General features: G+C 41.6%; 1 protein-coding gene across 6 annotated transcripts in view; it reads right to left on the bottom strand.

Annotated features, from left to right (window-relative positions):
• Window positions 1-21529, bottom strand: part of LOC115103959 (signal-induced proliferation-associated 1-like protein 2) — a 63789-nt gene that overhangs the window by 19095 nt on the left and 23165 nt on the right. For all 6 annotated transcript variants that reach the window (XM_065006377.1, XM_029625028.2, XM_065006376.1 and 3 more), the window contains exons 7-13: window positions 18561-19140; window positions 16328-16602; window positions 14491-14706; window positions 7125-7274; window positions 4966-5063; window positions 4297-4394; window positions 2246-2664 (exon numbers count right to left, since the gene is read on the bottom strand). In XM_065006377.1, the coding sequence (XP_064862449.1) occupies window positions 2246-2664; window positions 4297-4394; window positions 4966-5063; window positions 7125-7274; window positions 14491-14706; window positions 16328-16602; window positions 18561-19140 (1836 nt within the window). The remainder of the gene's footprint in view (window positions 1-2245; window positions 2665-4296; window positions 4395-4965; window positions 5064-7124; window positions 7275-14490; window positions 14707-16327; window positions 16603-18560; window positions 19141-21529) is intronic.

Below are 21529 nucleotides of genomic sequence, written 5' to 3' on the forward strand. Positions count from 1 at the left end.
TAGGTTAGCTGGCTACTTTAGCTGCGTCATTATTGATGTGATGTGCCCAGTGTCTATGTGAATTAATAAAACAATCTATTGTGTAGGCACAGCAATGACCTATTTAGCCTTACTCACAGCAATGGACTGTCCATCTGGAGCACACGAAATGGCTAACACTAGAGAATCATGTCAGCTCTATTTATTACATTTATATCTGCAATGTTCCAAACATTTCCTTTCACTGAACACAGCATACGAATGAACCAGAGAGTCGGAGTGATGGTGAACCAAGGAGTCTGGAGAAAAACTATAAGGAGCCGGGCGCTCCCGTTCACGAGAAGTTGAGCTATCTAGCAAGAGAAGTCCACCCAGGAAAACTCCCAAATAAACATGAAAAAGTAACACCACCACACAAAAGAAACGCAAAAGGTAGGGCCGGAAAGTTAGGGGACAGCGCCAATGCTAACATCAACGTGCATGTAAGCCCATTCCGAGGAGGATGCCACAGCCCCGGGTCATTGCCTAGCAGAAGAAGACAGCGACAGGATAGTTGACGATTGTGAGCCTTGCTACAGCAAAAGTCAGTGCAGCCGAAGCGCTAGGCAAATGGGGATCAAGGGCAGGGAGGGAGACATGGGTAACACAACATCAATATTGGGAAAACTAACTAGGCTAACTAACTATACCAGCAACATGATACCAGCCAGACCGTTTCTTGATTAATGTACATGCCAGCCATAGTAATTTCAAGCCCTATTCCTCAACCTTTGTTGAATAGGAACAACAACATATGATTTCATATTTTTATCATATTTTTATTATGTACTTGAGCTTGTGTCTTTAAAAGTGAGTACAGCTCGGCAATTTATAACTATTTTTTTTTACCAGAAAGGTGCGATCCTTATCTTTCTTGGAGTATGCGGCATTACTAGCTATTGTTTTTGGCACTCATGATAAATAATTACTTTTGGGAATGTATATTTAGGCAGAATTCTACATTTTTACATTACATTCAACAGGTTCATGTTTGTTTGAAGCTCTACAATTGACATTAGTCAAATCAAATCAAACTTTATTGGTCACATACACATATCTAGCAGATGTTATTGCGGGTGTAGTGAAATGCTTGAAAAGGCAGCCTTTGACACAGCACAGCTGCCTTTTATTTATACATTTTATGATGATTAATTCTGACTAAACCTATTGCTTCCACTATGTTGTTATATTTATAATCTGTAGCTAAAACAACTATGAATTACAACTGAGTGGTTGTGCTAAGCTAGAGGACAGTGAGCTGCTGAGAAAACTGCCCGTCCAATAAGGTAGCCAGGACATATTTTTCTATAACTTGCTTACTTACCATTCTCTTTACGCCCAAATTTGGTGTGTCTTTTTCTGGTTCACTGTGCTGTCTGTAGTAGTGTTGTCTACTGCTTTGACAGAGTGAAGCCAGCCAGCTCTCTCTGAAAAAGAGCCAGCCAGTGCTCTGTCTCACTGAGTATTCTAGCTACTATATATCTTCTCCGTTTTATTCTAGGCTTCAGATGACGGGATGTTGTTCAATCAGGACAATTTCAGTATGTGTTCTGTAGAACTCCTTTAACAGCGTATAGCATGTTCTGTAGCACTCTGAAAATAGTACTGCATTAGTGTACAATAGCTGTGATGCAGCTAGGTGGTGGTATTAGGGGCTGGTGTGTGTACGTGTGTGCGTAGGCGGTGGAGTATCCGAGGACTGGTTGTGGTGGGGCAGTCTGTGTCAAAGTCCAGGGCCGTTTTTTTGTCCTAGTCCGTCCCTGCTTACTCATCATGATAATGTGTAATGTGTACATGCCTAGAGCAAAAATAACTCACATCCAATAATGACAGACACTGAAAACATGGGCAGTTTGACCTCACATTACTTAGCCTGATGATGTGTTTGAGCATTGCCTGTGGTTGAATTGGAATGAAAAAGGTACCAGTACTGATTTACATTTTCCAGTACCAGGTTTAGAGTGAATATTCTACAAGAGGTGGCGATGATCAAGCAGAATAACATGTCAGATGCTGGTACTGCGTATCGGTGAGTCGTTGTCAACAATTCAAGCGCTGGTCATTGGTCAGATAAAAGGGATCCATTCAGCCTCTTGGTGTATGGTGATGTTGCCCCTAGACACTGATCATGGGTCAGTTTGGCGGTTTCCCCACTAATGGATTGGGAGAGTGGAAGCTGATACTAGATCTGTCCTTTGGGGAACTTTATTTTGGAGCTACACCTTACCTGGACATGGAGGAAATCTCACTCAGGTCGCCCAGGCTCCCGTCCGTTACGTGCCCAGCCGAAGTGGCCTGGGTGCTGTAGCCTTGTGACGTCAATCCTCCTTCCGGCGTCCCCGCTCCATGGTAACCCCCCGCCCCGTGGTACTCCAGCACCCACTGTTCCCCTCGGGCATTCTGGGGGACTGGCCGGCCAGCCGAGACCCCCGGTACACTACCTCCGCCGCAGCCGGGTAGAGGGGGAGGTGGCGGGGGCATGCAAGGTGCCGTGTCGATGCCACTGTCGGTAGACGCACCCTTGATGTAGATGAGGCCCAGGGCATCGGGGTCCATGGGGTCACCAGAGCCAAAGCGCTTGTCGTCGCTGCTGCCGCTGGAGGCATTGCTGGAGAGCGTGTTGCTGCTGGAGTGGCTGGAGCCAGACTGGGGGAAGAGATGGCGATCAAAACACAACAACAGTTAGTGGTTAGCAGCATTCATTTGTGTCTGAAAATTAGCGGTTAAATCCGTGCTTCGTCCATTCTTGTTTTCTCAGTTCCTCTGAAAGAGCATTGGAGTAAAGGATCCAAGACCTCGCCCTCCGACCTCCAATGACCTTTGAGAGGAATTGAGGAAACAAGGATTCGGCAGCTAGTATACATAGGCTGTGTGTCCTTACACCACAATTCAATCAAATCTTAGATAAAATCGGAAAAACACATTGTGGGTTTATTCACTGGTTCAGAATGTATTATGAAATTTGGGCCCTGGAAATGTTTGGTACAATTTACTATTGTAATTACTCATTGTTACAATGTATTTACAGCAGTAAATTACTCCACTCCTAACCCTAATCTAATCCACCAAGTCGTGTGGGAAAATGACCAACATACCACTTCACAGGCCTTTTAGTGTAACAAAACTGCATTTCAGTTAAAACATCATTTTCTTGTTGCTAGACTATATGTGGTTTGGACTTTAAACCATTCGCATTTTGATTTAATAGAGCTATCCAGCCAATGAGCTTCCTACTCCTGTTAAGAGAGCTATATTCATAGCAGACTTGGGTCCCATTTCAACTACACCGTAGTAAAATAAATAATTCCTGAAGCTGCAATTAATTGAAAATCCAATAAACCAAGCCATTCCAAATGGGTTAGGAGGGCATATGAAACTTTAATGCGCTCTGCATAGGTAGAGACAAGTACATTCTACCCCTCTTTCTGTTTATCCAGGGCCAATTGTTGGAAAGCTTCCTCATTTGTAGTAACACTAATGAAAAATAAATAACGCACATGAATCGATATTCACCATGCGTCGCCATTACTTGCAATACACTTTTACAGCTTGGGGCCGTATGGGTAACCAAGCCGTTCTCTACTGCCAGGTGTGACCCTAAAGATCAGATGACTATACGTACGGTCTCATGACCCATCTGTCTAGGGTGTCGTGTTGCGGTCCAAACCGAAGACCATGCATGTTGCTCGTAGGGGATAAGGTGGTCTGCGAGCGGCTACCCTGCCTAGTGGTTAGAGCGTTGGACTAGTAACCGGAAGGCTGCAAGTTCAAACCCCCGAGCTGACAAGGTACAAATCTGTCATTCTGCCCCTGAACAGGCAGTTAACCCACTGTTCCTAGGCCGTCATTGAAAATAAGAATTTGTTCTTAACTGACTTGCCTGGTTAAATAAAGGTAAAATAAAAAAATAAAAATAGCTAGGTCTACCAAAGCCTTTATCGACTGACGGGACTCCTATGGGATACGTTCACCAAATGGCCATGATGTTCTGTCATTGGATGACATCAATGCTTTCATATGAAACATTTGATTGGTTAAGGTATTCCTTTGTTTATTTAAAGGGTCTTACAACTAACTGATTTTGTCCTGAAAAAAAGTGTTACAAGACACACTTTCCATTGATGCTCAAATGTAGGCATATGTATTGCATGAGATGACATAGATGCAACAACAAGCTAACCCAAATCCAGCATGACAAGTGCGTTAGTGTAAAATTAAATTTAACCTGGCAACCCTCAATAAACATTAAGATAACTCTTTCCAAGTATGAGTACTCACATGTTGGTATTTATTGGGGGAGTCCTTTGCTCCTGGTCTCGGCTGGCTTCTCTCCCTCATGTTCAGAATCTTTGTGGAGGGATGGTGCCACTTGGCCTCTGCAAAAGAGGAATAAGACCATTTGTGAATTATTTATTTTTTTAGATATAATTTTCTCATTAAAATACTTGTGGTGCAATTTCTACGATACTGTCCACCAGAGTTGATGTCAGGAACTATTATATATTCACTAGGAACCAAACAGATTGAAGTGGGGAGGGACTACCTGAATGTGCCCAATAAGAAACGCCTGTTTTCCTTTCCCTAGTTGCCATTACTGGCATTTTTTCAATGCAGTTCGTGAAATGCCAAAAAATGAATTGGAATGGCAGTTATTTGGTCATTCTATTTTGTGTTACAGGCTATGAAAGCACATTTGTCATTTGTTGACATCACAACATGACACATTTGGTAACACTTAATGTGAATGACAATCGTGAATCTATAAGAATGACAGTTAATATTGCTTTCTGTTTTGTCTGTCTCCAGCTGACCAATTCGCTAAAGTGCATTTCTACTGACAGGCAAGTGAGTCTCTTTCATAGCACAGTTGATAATGATGATGAAAATTATATTGGTGGAAACATGATGCTTATGATGGTGCTGGTGATGAAGAAGAGTAACTCATACCTGCAGATCTGGTCCTCTCCAGCTTGGGCTCCCTCTCTCTCCGGCCCTCTCCCTCCTTGTCGCTCGGCTGGTCCAGGAGCAGTGCAGGGGACTGGCATCTACAGGTGCATGAAAGAAGGATATGACAAAGCTAGCGGTATCAGCAAACTGGTTTAAATCTTCAAAAGTGGGAGGAAAGATGTGACGTCTTTGCTGAACATTCTAACCATGAAGACCATCAGTGACGCACAGGTCAGCCATTTTTTATTTGCCCAAACAAACTCAGTTAACTGAACCCGCACCTGAATGATCCAATGTAGAGCTGCCAGTTCTTATTACAAGGGTTGGCAACCCTTGTCCTGGAGTGACATAGGAACTTCAAATGTTTTTGATTTAACCGACCTGGATGACCAGGTGTTTTGCATTTAGACAATCATTTAACTGACCATTTTACCTCAGTTGGTCAGGTGTGGTACCTAATCGGAGCAAAATCCTGCGGCACTCCAAGAACAGGGTTGCCTACCCATGCCTTACCTAATCACAACTGTATCAACTTTCAATGCAATAATTTTGTCAAATGAGAACTGGTGTCCTAAACTCAGGCCTCAAAGAGAAAAGAGAATGCTAACCAGAATATCATGGCTCCCAAACATTACAATTGAGAAAATGTGTTCAAATTATAGTCTTCTCCCACAGCATCCTCAATGCTTTGCCATTGCTTTAGAACCTTTTAAGTGCATTGTAATACTTATCAACCCCACTTCCTGCTTTTCACACCACTGGCCATTGTTTCACTGTTTCTCACCACTTGGCTAGTCGCACTGAGCTATTTCAAACCTTTCCCTTGGTGTGTAACAGTATCCGTTAAGCTGCGGCCGCCCAGACACATTTCCACAACGGATGCTGTGGGGAAATTGAAGGAATGCCTTACAACCTGAGAGCCAGGGTCCGGCTGGGGCCTCTGGCCTGGCGACTATAACCTGGTCTGGATTGCCGAAGGTCAAGGAATGGGGGTCCTGGAAGAACCAGGATGGGGAGGTAGTAATGGTATCGTTTTGTCCTAGATAGAGGAGATGGCCTATCATATGACACAACTGGTCCCACTACATATACTGAATGTATGGGTCACTGTACTGAATATATACACTATGCTGAATATATGGGCCGATGTACTGAATATAAACACTATACTGATGCTTCTGCATTGTTTGGTCTTTGGTGTTTTAGGCTGGGTATCTGTAAAGTACTTTGTGACAACAGCTGAGGGATAAAGGGCTTTTAAAATAAATGTGATTGAATTTGATTGATTCATATACAGTATGAGTCACTGTGAATGCTGAACAGTTATGAAAATGGCTTTGGATAAAAATGCTAAATGACCATAGTATTATTATAGTCCTCTTTCTCTATAGATTATGTGCCATCTACAGTATGCCCAGGAGGGAATAGTCTGGTTTAAAGGAGTAGAAATATGGATTGAAATTTCGATGTAAATATATAGCCTGTAGCATTATTCATATGAATTTTATTATTCATATGAATTGTGCATTATTCTGTGTTTCTATATATTATGTACTTTGTCTTTTTAAGCACATGACCAAATTCATTTCCCCCTGTTGGGATAATGAAGTTGATCTAATCTAGGAGCAAAGAAAAGCACCTAATTGCATTTTATTAGATGACAGCCATCTCTCCCATTTATTTGTGCTCGGGGTCTGTAGACTTCTCCCAATGCTCATAGCTGTAGGCCTATCTGTCTATCTGCTGTAGGCCTATCTGTCTATCTGCTGTAGGCCTATCTGTCTATCTGCTGTAGGCCTATCTGTAACCGGGACACACAGCAGATGCCATCAAATATGGACTTGATTATATTGAGAAACGTAAACATCGAATAAACTTTGATTTTGGACTAAACTATCCCTTTAAACAGAATGGTGGGCGGGGTTTCCACTTTTGCTACTATTTCATTGGCACCATTGCCCCAGACAAGCTAAATCAAGCGCAGATACAGTATTTGAATATAATTGTATTCAAACCCAGTCTGCTGTGTATGTAACTCTCCATGGAAGGGTGAGGCTTGAGGTTGAGAGTTTGCTAAAATGTACACCGTAGTTGTCCTAAAATATACACCACAGCTGTCATAAAATGTGCACCGCAGCACTGTGCTCCAATGCACTTACACGTTAATGCATCCCGCCTTCTGGGACCAGGTGCCACAGGGTCCGGGGTCACTGGACGTGGACTGGTTGCTGGGGGAGCTGCAGTACAGTTGTCCTGGTTCCCGACTGCTACAGGAGGCCGTAGGGGAGATCTCATATTCCTGCAGTACCCTGAAAAAACACAAAAATAACATTTAGGGGACATGTAACCAAAATGGGCCTCAACCGCTAAATTGCCCCACCTGTAGGCTACAGCTCCAATGGCCCTGTTAAATGGAAAGGGTTAGTTGTTTGTTTGATTCTCAAAAGGGCCACACACTAGGTCTAAGGAAACAATTTGACTGTACCTAGCAGACCAAACTAAATTGGCCACTGGGTGGGTCACTTGGGATAAATGCATCTGCTAAACGACCATGTTATCACTCCTATTATTCTCAGAGTTGTGAAAACAAAATAAAAGAGCTGTCAAGACAATGTCAGGCATGTCAATACAACTCATCACCTAGTCTGGACGTATGATGCATGTGCTCCTGATGTTTGTTTGTTTAGTATATCATTATGTGTATTATGCCAAAGGTCAAACTACACAGTGTAGATAAGAACGTTTATATATTTTTTTTAAAAGGAGGGTTTATTTCATACAGACAATACAAATAGTAGGTCAACCGTTATACTGTGATGATAAGTAGTAACTGGACTACTGGAATCCCATCCATTTATGAAGAGTGATTGGGGAAATACTTGCGGAACATAGCGTAAGTAAGCAGTTTAGGCAAGGTGTTATTCTTAGCCTGAACACACTGTTCCAAGCCTCCGGGGCGTGGGAGATGCCCGAGCCTCCGACTCGTGAAACCCGACTCTCCCACCAGACCGGGAAGAACGCTGAGACCTCGAAAAAAACACATCATATGGAAAAGCTGAGATGGGATCGTAAATGTGCAATGGAGAAGCTCGCATAATGGAGGTTATATAGGCCAGGGAGGGAGTAAAGGATGAGGAGGTGTGAAAGGGATCTTCAATGCTTGCATCTTCAGCAGCATTGGAGCAGGCCTGCTTTACAAGGCGTTGGCAGCTGCAAATTGAGTCCCGCTCCTTCTTAATTAGCTGGCAAAATTAGCTGGCAAAACGATTAGGAGTCGAAGCCACAAAGTGTTTGAATTCAAACGATCCCCACACAATGAACATATGCAGTGTCTCCATGTATGTTTCCCTTAGGAAAACATGTCACCTTATTGGATCCATTGTACTACCTCAGAGTCTATCACGTTTTTTTGTAGAACCCAGGCAAAGTGTTACATATGACAAATATGGTATGGTAAAAGTGTGCGGGAAATGTAATGTTACATAAATCATAACCCAGAAATCAGTTTTTATATTTCCTGCTGGTAACGGTGTGGTGACTCCCGGTACGCTCCACAGCGCTTATAAGAACCAGTATGTTACTATTAGAGGTTGACCGATTAATCGGAATGGCCGATTAATTAGGGCCGATTTCAAGTTGTCATAACAATCGGAAATCTGTATTTTTGGGCGCCGATTTCCGATATTTTAATACATTTTATTTTTTATACCTTTATTTAACTAGGCAAGTCAGTATTCTCAATGATGGCCGAGGAACGGTGGGTTAACTGCCTTGTTCAGGGGCAGAACGACAGATTTTCACCTTGTCAGCTCAGGGGATCCAATTTTGCAACCGTACAGTTAACTAGCCCAATGCTCTAACCATTGCACTCCACGATTAGCCTGCCTGTTACGCATATGCAGTAGAAGCCAAGGTAAATTGCTAGCTAGCATTAAACTTATCTTATACAAAACAATCAATCATAATCACTAGTTATAATTAATAATCCAGTTTAGCAGGCAATAATAACCAGGTGAAATTGTGTCATTTCTCTTGCGTTCATTTCATGCAGAGTCAGGGTATATGCAACAGTTTGGGCTGCCTGGCTCATTGCCAGAATTTTACGTAATTATGGCATAACATTGAAGGTTGTGCAATGTAACAAGAATATTTAGACTTAGGGATGCCACCCGTTAGATAAAATACCGTATTCCACTGAAATAATAAACGTTTTGTTTTTTCGAAATGATAGTTTCCGGATTTGACCATATTAATGACCAAAGGCTCGTATTTCTGTGTGTTATTATGTTATAATTAAGTCTGATTTGATAGAGCAGTCTGACTGAGCAGCAGCAGGTCCGTAATCATTCATTCAAACAGCACTTTCGTGCATTTTGCCAGCAGCTCTTCGCAAGCACAGCTAATGACTTGAAGCCTATCAGCCTAATGGCTGGTGTAACCAATGTGAAATGGCTAGCTAGTTAGCTGGGTGTGTGCTAATACTGTTTCAAACGTCACTCGCTTTTAGATTTGGAGTAGTTATTCCACTTACGTTGCAAGGGCTGCGGCTTTTGTGGGGTGATGGGTAATGATGCTTCGAGTGTGGCTGTTGTCGATGTGTTCCTGGTTCGAGCCCAGGTAGGGGCGAGGAGGGGATGGAAGCTATACTGTTACACTGGCAATACTATAGTGCCTATAAGAACATCCAATAGTCAAAGGTACAGTGGGGCAAAAAAGTATTTAGTCAGCCACCAATTGTGCAAGGTCTCCCACTTAAAACGATGAGAGAGGCCTGTAATTTTCATCATAGGTACACTTCAACTATGACAGACAAAATTTGAAAAAAAAATCCAGAAAATCACATTGTAGGATTTTAAATTTATTTATTTGCAGATTATGGTGGAAAATAAGTATTTGGTCAATAACAAAAGTTTATCTCAATACTTTGTTATTATATACCCTTTGTTGGCAATGACAGAGGTCAAACGTTTTCTGTAAGTCTTCACAAGGTTTTCACACACTGTTGCTGGTATTTTGGCCCATTCCTCCATGCAGATCTCCTCTAGCGCAGTGATGTTTTGGGGCTGTTGCTGGGCAACACGACTTTCAACTCCCTCCAAAGATTTTCTATGGGGTTGAGATCTGGAGACTGGCTAGGCCACTCCAGGACCTTGAAATGCTTCTTACGAAGCCACTCCTTTGTTGCCCGGGCGGTGTGTTTGGGATCATTGTCATGCTGAAAGACCCAGCCACGTTTCATCTTCAATGCCCTTGCTGATGGAACTATGTTTTCACTCAAAATCTCACGATACATGGCCCCATTCATTCTTTCCTTTACACGGATCAGTTGTCCTGGTCCCTTTGCAGAAAAACAGCCCCAAAGCATGATGTTTCCACCCCCATGCTTCACAGTAGGTATGCTGTTCTTTGGATGCAACATCTTTTTAAGTGGGAGAACTTGCACAATTGGTGGCTGACTAAATACCTTTTTGCCCCACTGTATATGAAATACAAATGGTACAGAGAGAAATAGTCCTATGAATACTATATTAACTACAACCTAAAACCTCTTACCTTGGAAAATTGAAGTCTCATGTTAAAAGGAACCACCAACTTTCATATGTTCTCATGTTCTGAGCAAGGAACTTAAACGTTAGCTTTTTTACATGGCAAATATTTTACATGGCACATATTGCATATTAGCACATATTACTTTCTTCTTTGCATTATTTAAAACAAATTGAACATGTTTCATTATTTATTTGAGGCTGAATTGATTTTATTGATGTATTATATTAAATTAAAATAAGTGTTAATTCAGTATTGTTGTAGTTGTCATTATTACAAATGTAACGCTTAAGGGGGAAAGCTTTTAGAACGTAGACTGAGAAGGCTAGTGTCTTGGAAATACGTGGTCATTTAAAATGTGATATATGTTTTTATTTTCAAGACATTACGGTCAAATTGAAAATTCTAACTTTGTTCTAAAAGCTTTCCCCCTTAAGCGTAGCTCAAAGCGCTAACTAAAACCCACATAATAAAAAAGGACAATGACTAGTTGGTCAGGACTTTATGTCCACTAAAGCCTTAGATGGAGTTTATCATAGCACACTGCACTTTATTATGGGCGGCAATTTTAGTACTCATCACTGCATTCTCTACCAGAAAGTTTGTTGGCCCTCTGATGTCATGTAGGTTGATACATTGCTATGTTTTAAGTGGGACTAACATATTCACTAAACTTTAGACACCCGGTCTCAGGGATGGCGAACTCTGATAATTCCTTTGGTAACTCAGCTTTTAGTTTTCTGGCACCTTATTTTGTGGAACAATCTTTAACATTTTCTTAAATGTGATGTTTTGGTGCCTCTAGGGCATGTTCAATTTTGTTTAAATAATGCAAAAACAAAGTGTTGGAGAAGTAAAAGTGCAATATGTGCCATGTAAAAAAGCTAACGTTTAAGTTCCTTGCTCAGAACATGAGAACATATGAAAGCTGGTGGTTCCTTTTAATAGTCTTCAATATTCCCAGTTAAGAAGTTTTAGGTTGTAGTTATTATAGGACTATTTCTCTCTATACCATTTGTATTTCATATACCTTTGACCATTGGATGTTCTAAGAGGTACTTTAGTATTGCCAGCCTAATCTCGGGAGTTGAAAGGCTTGAAGTCATAAACAGCACAATCCTTGAAGCACAGCGAAGAGCTGCTAGCAAATGCAGGAAAGTACTGTTTCAATGAATGCTTACGAGCCTGCTGCTGCCTGCCACCACTTAGTCAGACTGCTCTATCAAATCATAGACTTAATTATAACTCTGCTTGCACGGAGCGCAAGAGAAGTGACACAATTTCCCTAGTTAAAAGAAATTCATGTTAGCAGGCAATATATACTTGTGTATTGATTTTAAAGAAAGGCATTGATGTTTATGGTTAAGTACACATTGATGCAACAACAGTGCTTTTTTTCGCGAATGCGCTTGTTAAATCACCCGTATTTGGCGAAGAAGGCTGTGATTCAATGATAAATGAACAGGCACTGCATCGATTATATGCAACGCAGGACAAGCTAGATAAACTAGTACTATCATCAACCATGTGTAGTTAACTAGTGATTATGTTAAGAGTGATTGTTTTGTATAAGATACGTTTAATGCTAGCTAGCACCTTACCGTGGCTCCTTGCTGCACTCGCATAACAGGTAGTCAGTCAGCCTGCCACGCAGTCTCCTCGTGGAGTGCAATGTAATCCGCACATAATCGGTGTCCAAAAATGGCAATTACAGATTGTTATGAAAACTTGAAATCGGCCCTAAATAAATCGACCTCTAGTCTGAATCCCTAATAAAATAAAGATAAAATAAATTCACTATTTGGTGCTAAGTGGGGTTGACATCTTAACTCATGACATATTAAGTTTAATGAGAGAAATTTCACAACAACCATTTGGTTTCCAGACTGCCACCAGAAGAGTTTGTAGCGAAGCAAACCACCCATTTTCTTTAACATGTCTATAATATACACTGACTGTACAAAACATTAAGAACACCTTCCTAATATTGAGTTGCCCCCCCCCCCCTCCCCTCTCCGTCAGAACAGCCTCAATTCCTCAGGGCATGGACTCTACAAGGTGTCAAAAGCATTCCACAGGGATGCTCGCCCACGTTGACTCCAATTGTGTTGGAGTCAATAAGGGATCAAAGCTTTCATCTGGATTCACCTGGTCAGTCTATGTCATGGAAAGAGCATGTCTTCACAATATTTTGTACACTCAGTGTAGACTTGTAAAGTCTTTCATAACAGACATATACAAGGACACTCCAATCTGAAAATAGAGTTCTCTCCTGAGAGGCCAATCCATGCCGCAATCAATCCTGTGAAACCACTGACTAGAAGGGAATCAATTAATCTCAATTTTCCGCCAGCAAACAGGCTGTGCTTTTCTTTCTACAAAAGGTCAAACTCATCCCACACAATTGCACTACTCCCACATATACCGGTATGCTTGCATGCGCACACACAGTTGTCACACAGTTGTAAATGGACATGCACACACTGATTAGATGTAACACCACAGATACGCATGGCATGGACACACACGCGTTCAACCTGATATGTAATGCAACACTACCCTGAAAGACCAGTGCTGAGGTAGCCTTACTGTAGCTGTGCGTGTGTGTGTGTGTGTGTGTGTGTGTGTGTGTGTGCACAGACAATCGTGGACAGTCCACAGCAGAGGGGCAGTGCAGGGCTGCAAACAAGCACCTCGACACTCCAGAGCTCAATAAAACATTCACACACCATGACACCCTGCTAGCTAACACCACCCCTCCCCCATGCTGTGTGCCATGTTAAATAACAGGGGCACAACATGGAGGTCAATCCTCAACCCTCAGACAGAGTGAGAAACATACACTCTAAATACAGGGTAAAGCAAAATGTAAAAACAAAATGAAACATTTCATAACACAATTTCAACATGATTAAATTCTGATAGATATTCTGTTGCCACTAAAATCACTCCATAAAACATGACCCAACATAAGAGCAAAAATAAAACACTAGGAAAAACCGTATAGTTTATTCTGTTTGTTTATCTGTTATTATTATATCACAGTGCCAAAGAGCTCTTATCTACATTCACCATTGATTCAGTTGTTTTCTCTAGTCCTGGGACCCACTGTGTGTGCAAATACCATCTGAAACAATGTCTATGAGAAACACTGATTTAAGTATAGTAGCCACAGTATGTTAGAGTTGGAATTAGAGCTGGGTCGAGTTCATTAGGCATGAACGGTAGAAAACAGACGAACAGGGGCGGTTTACCTAGACTTGTCAAATAAAAGCTCATTTCCGTTTTCCATTGTAAATCATTTTAGAACACTTTGTTGGTTTCCCTAATGCCCAGTCTCAGTTTCCCAGTCATGTATTTGCCACTTGCTAATTTTATGCTAATCAAATTACAAAAACCTTGACCTCATTATGCACAGCCTATGCTAATATCGTGCAGTGTCAGTGATACTAAGGATAGAGGTGCCATTGTGTTCGTCGAGAAAATTATACCATTTCACTGACAAAGACAAGTCGCAATGACTCCCATTCAATTATTTGTACAGGTTCTTGGGATGAGTCAGACATGGTTGGCCAGCAAATCGGTATATGTACATGAACATATTTTCAGAATTGGAGTGACTCTTCATGACAAGCAAAGAAGCATGCTTGATGTAATATAGCTGAAGTCTATTTTGATGACACACTTTGAGCATGATTATGAGTGTCAAAGGCAGGGATACTAAAATCTGGCCTCAAGACAAGAAGTACTGCTGATGTAAATTCTTTGCTCTAAGCAGGGACTGATTAAGATCGAGATTCCACTCACTAGCACTAACCAAACAGTGACAATGAGTTTACTCTGTTCGAAAATAAATAAAAAAACATCAGGACTTTGGCCATCCAGGCTCAAATGTGAGTACCTCGGATCTAGGGTGCTGGAACTAGGAACTATGAGTCAATTGAGTCAAAGAAGATGGAAGTGGGTGCTGAGGTGTACCTGGTCCCGTCCTGTTGCTTCCTGTCGAAGGAGGTGCTGCGGGAGATGGCCCCCTGGGCGTAATGGAACATCTGCTGCCCGGGGCTGGGGCCCTGTGTGGGGGAGGTCCGGGACATGGATGGGCCACCACCCGGGGCTGCCGAGACGCGGTGCCAGCCGGCAGCCGTGGTAGTCTTGTACTCCACTACGGGGATGCGGTACATCTCCGAGCAGCTCCTGATAGAACAAATCAAAAAGACACATTAACAATTGAGCGTCTTATTATACTGTAAGAGCATGTGTAGGTGTTGTTACATGTTATTATGTGCATTATAATGTAAAAAAAAAAAAAAAGAAGAACTGTGACGCAATCCTCATAGGTAACTCTAAGTCAATAGGAGATTTATGTGGATGTTTGGCAGATGGACTACAGTGTTAGGTATTTTGAGATTTTTCACTGCCAGAAATTTGTGGAGAGGTTGAAAAATGAGTTTTAATGACTCCAACCTAAGTGTATGTTACTTCCGACTTCAACTGTATATAGACATTTGGTTAAAAGGGGACATTATACTGATCAATAAAATGTTTGAGACTATGGTAAACATTACATTTTGGTTTGTTGTCAGAATTCCTTCAGAACACAGAGTACAGCAGTGCCGTCATAACTTGATTGATGTGACGGCTAACATGTTCTGGCAGTTGTGCAGGTGAGCCATAACACTGTCAAGAGCCATTATTCCCCCTGAAGACAGGGGAGTGCAAGCCACTAACAGGAATAAGAATTATTGATGTAAAACCCAAAAGGTTATAGTGGTCGAAATTGTGGGAAATCGATGAAGTAATGATACGAACAGTGTTTAAAGTAGCAATTTGTCATTTTTATGTTGCCAGTGGCAACTTAAGATACTACAAACACAAACATCCAAGAAGCAAAGTTAAAAAATAAAGGGACATACTCACCAAGACCCAAACCCTGCCCTTTTGAGAAAAATAAAGTTACAGATTAAACCTTTAAAGATTGAGTTGGTTATATACTGAACAAAAATATCAACGCAACATGTAAAGTGTTGGTCCCATGAGCTGAAATAAAAGACCCCATAAATGTTCCATATGCACAAAAAGCTTATTTCTCTCAAAGTTTGTGCACAAATTTGCATACATCCATGTTGGTGAGCATTTCTCATTTTCCAAGATAATCCATCCACCTGATAGATGTGGCATATCAAGAAGCTGATTAAACAGCATGACCGTTACACAGATGCACCTTGTGCTAGGGACAACAAAAGGCCACTAAAATGTGCAGTTTTGTCACAACACAATGCCACAGATGTCTCAAGTTGAGGGAGCATGCTAACTAAAGGAATGTCCAACAGAGCTGTTGCCAGAGAATTGAATGTTCATTTCTCTACCATAAGCCGCCTCTCCAATGTCGTTTTAGAGAACGTCCAACCGGCCTCACAACCACAGACTACGGGTAAACATGTCAGCCCAGGACCTCCACATCCAACTTCTTCACCTGCGGGATTGTCTGAAACCAGCCACCCGGACAGCTGATGAAACTGATGAGTATTTATGTCTGTAATAAAGCCCTTTTGCTGTGAAAAACGAATTCTGATTGGCTGGGCCTGGCTCCCAAGTGGGTGGACTTATGCACTCGCATGGCTGTGCCCCTGCCCAGTCATGTGAAATCCATACATTAGGGCCTAATGAATTTATTTAAATTGACTGATTTCCTTATATGAACTGTACCTCAGTAAAATCATTGAAATTGTTGCATGTTGCGTTTATATTTTTGTTCAGTGTAAGAATAAAACCCTGCTTAGTTTAAGTGCAAATGAGGTGGTGGTGTTTAACCTACCTCCTGGGCGTGCCGTCTTCGTGGGGCTGGACGATGACCACACTGACTGTGTTGGACGTGCGCAGCAAGTCGATCATCTGCTCGTGGGATAGTGTGGCCACAGCCACCTTGCAGATCTCCATCAGCCGGCTGCCCGGACGGAGACCCACCTGCCAGGCGAAGCCGAAAGGCTCCACGTCCGCCACCACGCCCTCAAAGTTGACGTGGAATCCCAGCTGGCCCAGACCGTTTCGCCGAAGGGTCATCTCCACTGTCTCGCAGCCCCGGGTGACAATCTAGGACGACATGACCAAGAGAGTCAATTTCAGCCTACTCTGATCTAATGGCTTTATTAGGGATTATCCATGTTGGCAACTGTTTTGATAAATTATGAGCATTACCTTATAAAGCCTACTGTAGATCAACCTTTACCCCAGTTAACCTCATGGGGGGGGCAGTAATTAGCAACTTTGTGGTTTGATCTACTCCACACAAAAACAAAACTTTAAAATCGCACCGAAGCCAATGAGAACTTAAATCATTATCCCTTTCCAAGATGAAGTCGGTTGAAAAGACTAAAGGGCTCCATTCAATCAAACTTGGCAACAAAAACTAAATATAGTCAAAAAGTGGCCTGAGCTGGCCTCTTGAAGCGCAGGAAACAGTTACGGGATTTGACAAAAAAAAGTTTGCCAACAACAGAAGAAATCATTTCAGAATAAACCAGCCAAAACACAATGTGAAGCTCTGCAGAGATTAGGGTCGTCACCATGCCAAAGGAAAAAAAAAACACCATCTCTGTTTGGAGTGGCAACGTATTACTATTTTTCATCCAGACACTCCAGTTCTTCACCCCTTTTTGGAGTCTGAAAAGCCTGGGCATCTGAGGCTAATGGTATCATGACAACCCTAGCAGATGCTTTAGACACCTTTGGATTATCCCATTTAACTGAAATGTAAAGGGCCTGGGACAGAGCACTCAGGGACACCCGACCCCATACGACCTCTCGTCTCCCCCAAAATAACACAATTATCAACCAAATGATTAAATCAATTCCAGGCCAAAAAAAAGCAGGAGGAAAGTACATGCCCCGGCAGGCGTTTATTACAAACAGTGATTCAAGAACAGTAACTTCTAACAACAAACATATTGTTGTGAGGCTGAGGTAAAGTGGCGGTATAATGGGGGACATCTGCTGACTAAACTACTGTGACTTGGGCCGGCTCCCAGGACTTGAGTAATCTTCTCACTGCAGCGTTAACCCAAAGTAAACCATTTAACCTAACAAGATCTTTTCACATCAGATCTTTTACAGATCTGATTGGTCAAAATACCAATTAGTGAAAAAATAATCAGAATTGGGCTGCCTGTCTAAACGCAGCCAAATACTAAGGTACAAGGTTTTATGCAAGTGTCTTATGATATTAAACTACAGTTCAAAAGTTTGGGGTCACTTAGAAATGTCCTTGTTTTTGAAAGAAAAGCACATTGTTTTGTCCATTAAAATATCAAATTGATCAGAAATACAGTGTAGACATTGTTAATGTTGTAAATGACTATTGTAGCTGGAAATGGCTGATTTTTAATGGAATATCTACATGGGCTTACAGATGCCCATTATCAGCAACCTGATCACTCCTGTGTTCGTTCCAATGGCACGTTGTGTTAGGTAATCCAAGCCTTTTAAAATTATAAACTTAGATTAGCTAACATAATGTGCCATTGGAACACAGGAGTGATGGTTGCTGATAATGGACACCTATGTAGATAGTCCATTTTTTAAAAAATATATATATATATATTTTTTTTTTTATATATATATTTTTAAATCGGTTGTTCCCAGCTATAATAGTCATTTACAACATTAACAATGTCTACCCTGTACTTTTCTTTCAAAAACAAGGACCCCAAACTTTTGAACGGTAGTGTATGTCTCAGGCAGAAGTGGCCAATCTTCTCTCTGGGCCAGTGTGGGTACAGCCAAGCAGTAACAAACCCGAACCCAATTTTCAAGTGATAAACTAAACCTAGTTTTCAGTAAATACTTGGAGAAGTTGAATTATATATGTTCCTTGTGGTTCCGATTGGCGACCACTAGTTTAAAGGACTTTAACACTTAAGCCTGGACTAAATATCATTCTCAATGGAAGATCTTAATTGAAAATACTGCTTAGTCCAGTAATAGGCTTAACCTGTGTACAGGATGTGTAGCACTGAATGATGTTGTCTTTTAGCCTAACACAACCTTCTTACCTCCAACCTCTGCATGATCTCCCGGACGTCGTCCAAGCATCCTTCCTGCGTGGAGAACACCACACACTCGCCTCGCTCGTAGAAGAGCCGGACGCTCCCAGATGTTGCGCTCCAACCAAGGACGTCGCGGCAGTAGCAGTTGAACACCACCTCCTTGGACGCCTCTTCAATCAGCACCACAAACTCATTGGAGACGGCCAGCAGGCAGCCAATGTCCGCCGACTGGCCAAAGTCCCGGGCCACCACGGCCCAAGTGACTGCCCCGTAGCTCTGGAGGTGGGCGTTCCGCCGGGGTCGGCTGCGCTCCTTCTTCTTGACACCCAACGAGATGAAGCTAAACTTGGCCGCTGAAGAGTCCACGGGGTTGGCGCTTACAAAGTTCTCGGACAAATCTTTCAGGTACTCTTGGCGCGTGCGCATGGCCATGGCGCGGAACTTGTCCGACTTATGCACCGCATTCTCACCGTTCATCATCTTGGCCAGAAGGAAGTCCCGGAACATGGCCGACTTTGGGAAGAGCACCCCCTGGGGGATGGGAGGACCAAAGGCGGGCACGTCTTTAGATCTGGTGACCGCCACACTAAAATAAAGACAAACAGCTATTTTAATCCCTCTGTCGTTTTCCATCACGATATTTTATAAGTAACACAAACAGGTCAAAACAATACATCTGAGAGAGAATTGTTGGGGGGAATTTGAATTAAAGCCACTTCCCGGAAATGGAAAGGTTACAAACTGTTGTTCTGCTAATCCAAAGGGCAATTATAAGAGCAGAACAAGTGGTTTCATGATCAACTATACTTCATATTAGATAGCTAAAGTGCTGTTCCATTGCGTGAATATAATTGACTACACAAGCTTAATTTTAAAATCCTCTATAATAGATAGTATAATGTATATAGACTCTCCTTTTTTCTACTGTATTATTGACTTGTTAATTGTTTACTCCATGTGTAACTCTGTGTTGTCTGTTCACACTGCTATGCTTTATCTTGGCCAGGTCGCAGTTGCAAATGAGAACTTGTTCTCAACTAGCCTACCTGGTTAAATAAAGGTGAAATAATAAATAAATAAATAGAGGTGTGGTTTCAGTTTAAACAAATGTAGGTTGTTTCAAACCTCACAGTGGTGTAGGTAGTGATAAGCAACTGGTGTTTCTGTATGATCAGAATTGTGATTCAAGACTCAGGTCCACTCACAGTAAGGGCCGGAAATCATCGTACTGGATTTGAATCGTACAGCAACATATCCAAATTACATCAAAGTTTATAGGTCGCTAACACAGATTTGCAGATGTTACCGCAGATACAGCAAAATGCAAAATTAGGGGGAAAAAAATCCAGAAAATCACATTGTAGGATTTTTTTATGAATTTATTTGCAAATTACTGTGGAAAATAGGTATTTGGTCAATAACAAAAGTTTATCTCAATACTTTGTTATATACTGTTGGCAATGACAGAGGTCAAACGTGTTCTGTAAGTCTTCACAAGGTTTTCACACACTGTTGCTGGTATTTTGGCCAATCATTTGCAAATAAATTCATAAAAAATCCTACAATGTGATTTTCTGGATCTTTTTTTCTCATTTTGTCTGTCATAGTTGAAGTGTACCTATGATGAAAATTACAGGCCTGTCTCATCTTTTTAAGTGGGAGAACTTGCACAATTGGTGGCTGACTAAATACTTTTTTGCCCCACTGTACATACACATACATATAAATGGTGTAAAGGCAGTATGGACATTATTGATATATAGGTTGAGCCATGACTAGAATACAGTTTGAGTGCATTCGGAAAGTATTCAGACCCCTTGACGTTTTCCAAATTGTATTATGTTACATCCTTATTTTTTCCCTTATCAATCTACACACAATACCCCATGACAGGTTCACACATTTTTATTTCTTAAAAGTAAAAAAACATAAATATCACATTTACATAAGTATTCAGACCCTTTACTCAGTACTTTGTTGAAGAACTTTTGGCAGGGATTACAGCCTGGAATCTTCTTGGATTTGAAGCTACAAGCTTGGCACTAGAGGTCGACCGATTAATCGGAATGGCCGATTAATTAGGGCCGATTTCAAGTTTTCATAACAATCGGAAATCGGTATTTTTGGGCGCCGATTTAATTATTATTATTTTTTAATAACTTTATTTAACTAGGCAAGTCAGTTAAGAACCTATTCTTATTTTCAATGACAGTGTACCTGTGGATGTATTTCAAGGCCTACCTTCAAACTCAATTCCTCTTTGCTTGACATCATGGGAGAATCAAAAGAAATCAGCCAAGACCTCAGAAAAAAAATTGTAGACCTCTACAAGTCTGGTTCGTTACTGCCTTGTTCAGGGGCAGAAGGACAGATTTTCACCTTGTCATCTCGGGGGATCCAATCTTGCAACCTTACAGTTAACTAGTCCAACGCAATAACGACCTGCCTCTCTCGTTGCACTCCACAACGCAGTAAGCCAAAGTAAGTTGCTAGCTAGCATTAAATTTATCTTATAAAAAACAATCAATCATAATCACTAGTTAACAACACATGGTTGATGATATGACTAGATATATGCGTTGCATATAATCTGACTGAGCATACAAGCATACTGAGTGGTGGTAGGCAAAAGCAGGTGCGTAAACATTCATTCAAACAGAACTTTCGTGCGTTTTGACAGAAGCTCTTCATTGTGCTAAGTTAAAATAAGTGTTCATTCAGAATTGTTGTTTATTGTTTTTAGGTCCTCTAATAATCGGTATCTGTGTTAAAATCATAATCGGTCAACCTCTACTTGGCACACCTGTATTTGGAGAGTTTCTCCCATTATTTTCTGCAGATCCTCTCAATCGCGGTCAGGTTGGATGGGGAGTGTTGCTGCACAGCTATTTTCAGGTCTTTCCAGAGATGTTCGATCATGTTCAAGTCTGGGCTCTGGCTGTGTCACTCAAGGACATTCAGCGACTTGTCCAGAA

Source organism: Oncorhynchus nerka, linkage group LG21, assembly GCF_034236695.1.
Source record: "Oncorhynchus nerka isolate Pitt River linkage group LG21, Oner_Uvic_2.0, whole genome shotgun sequence".
In the NCBI taxonomy this organism is placed as follows: domain Eukaryota; kingdom Metazoa; phylum Chordata; class Actinopteri; order Salmoniformes; family Salmonidae; genus Oncorhynchus; species Oncorhynchus nerka.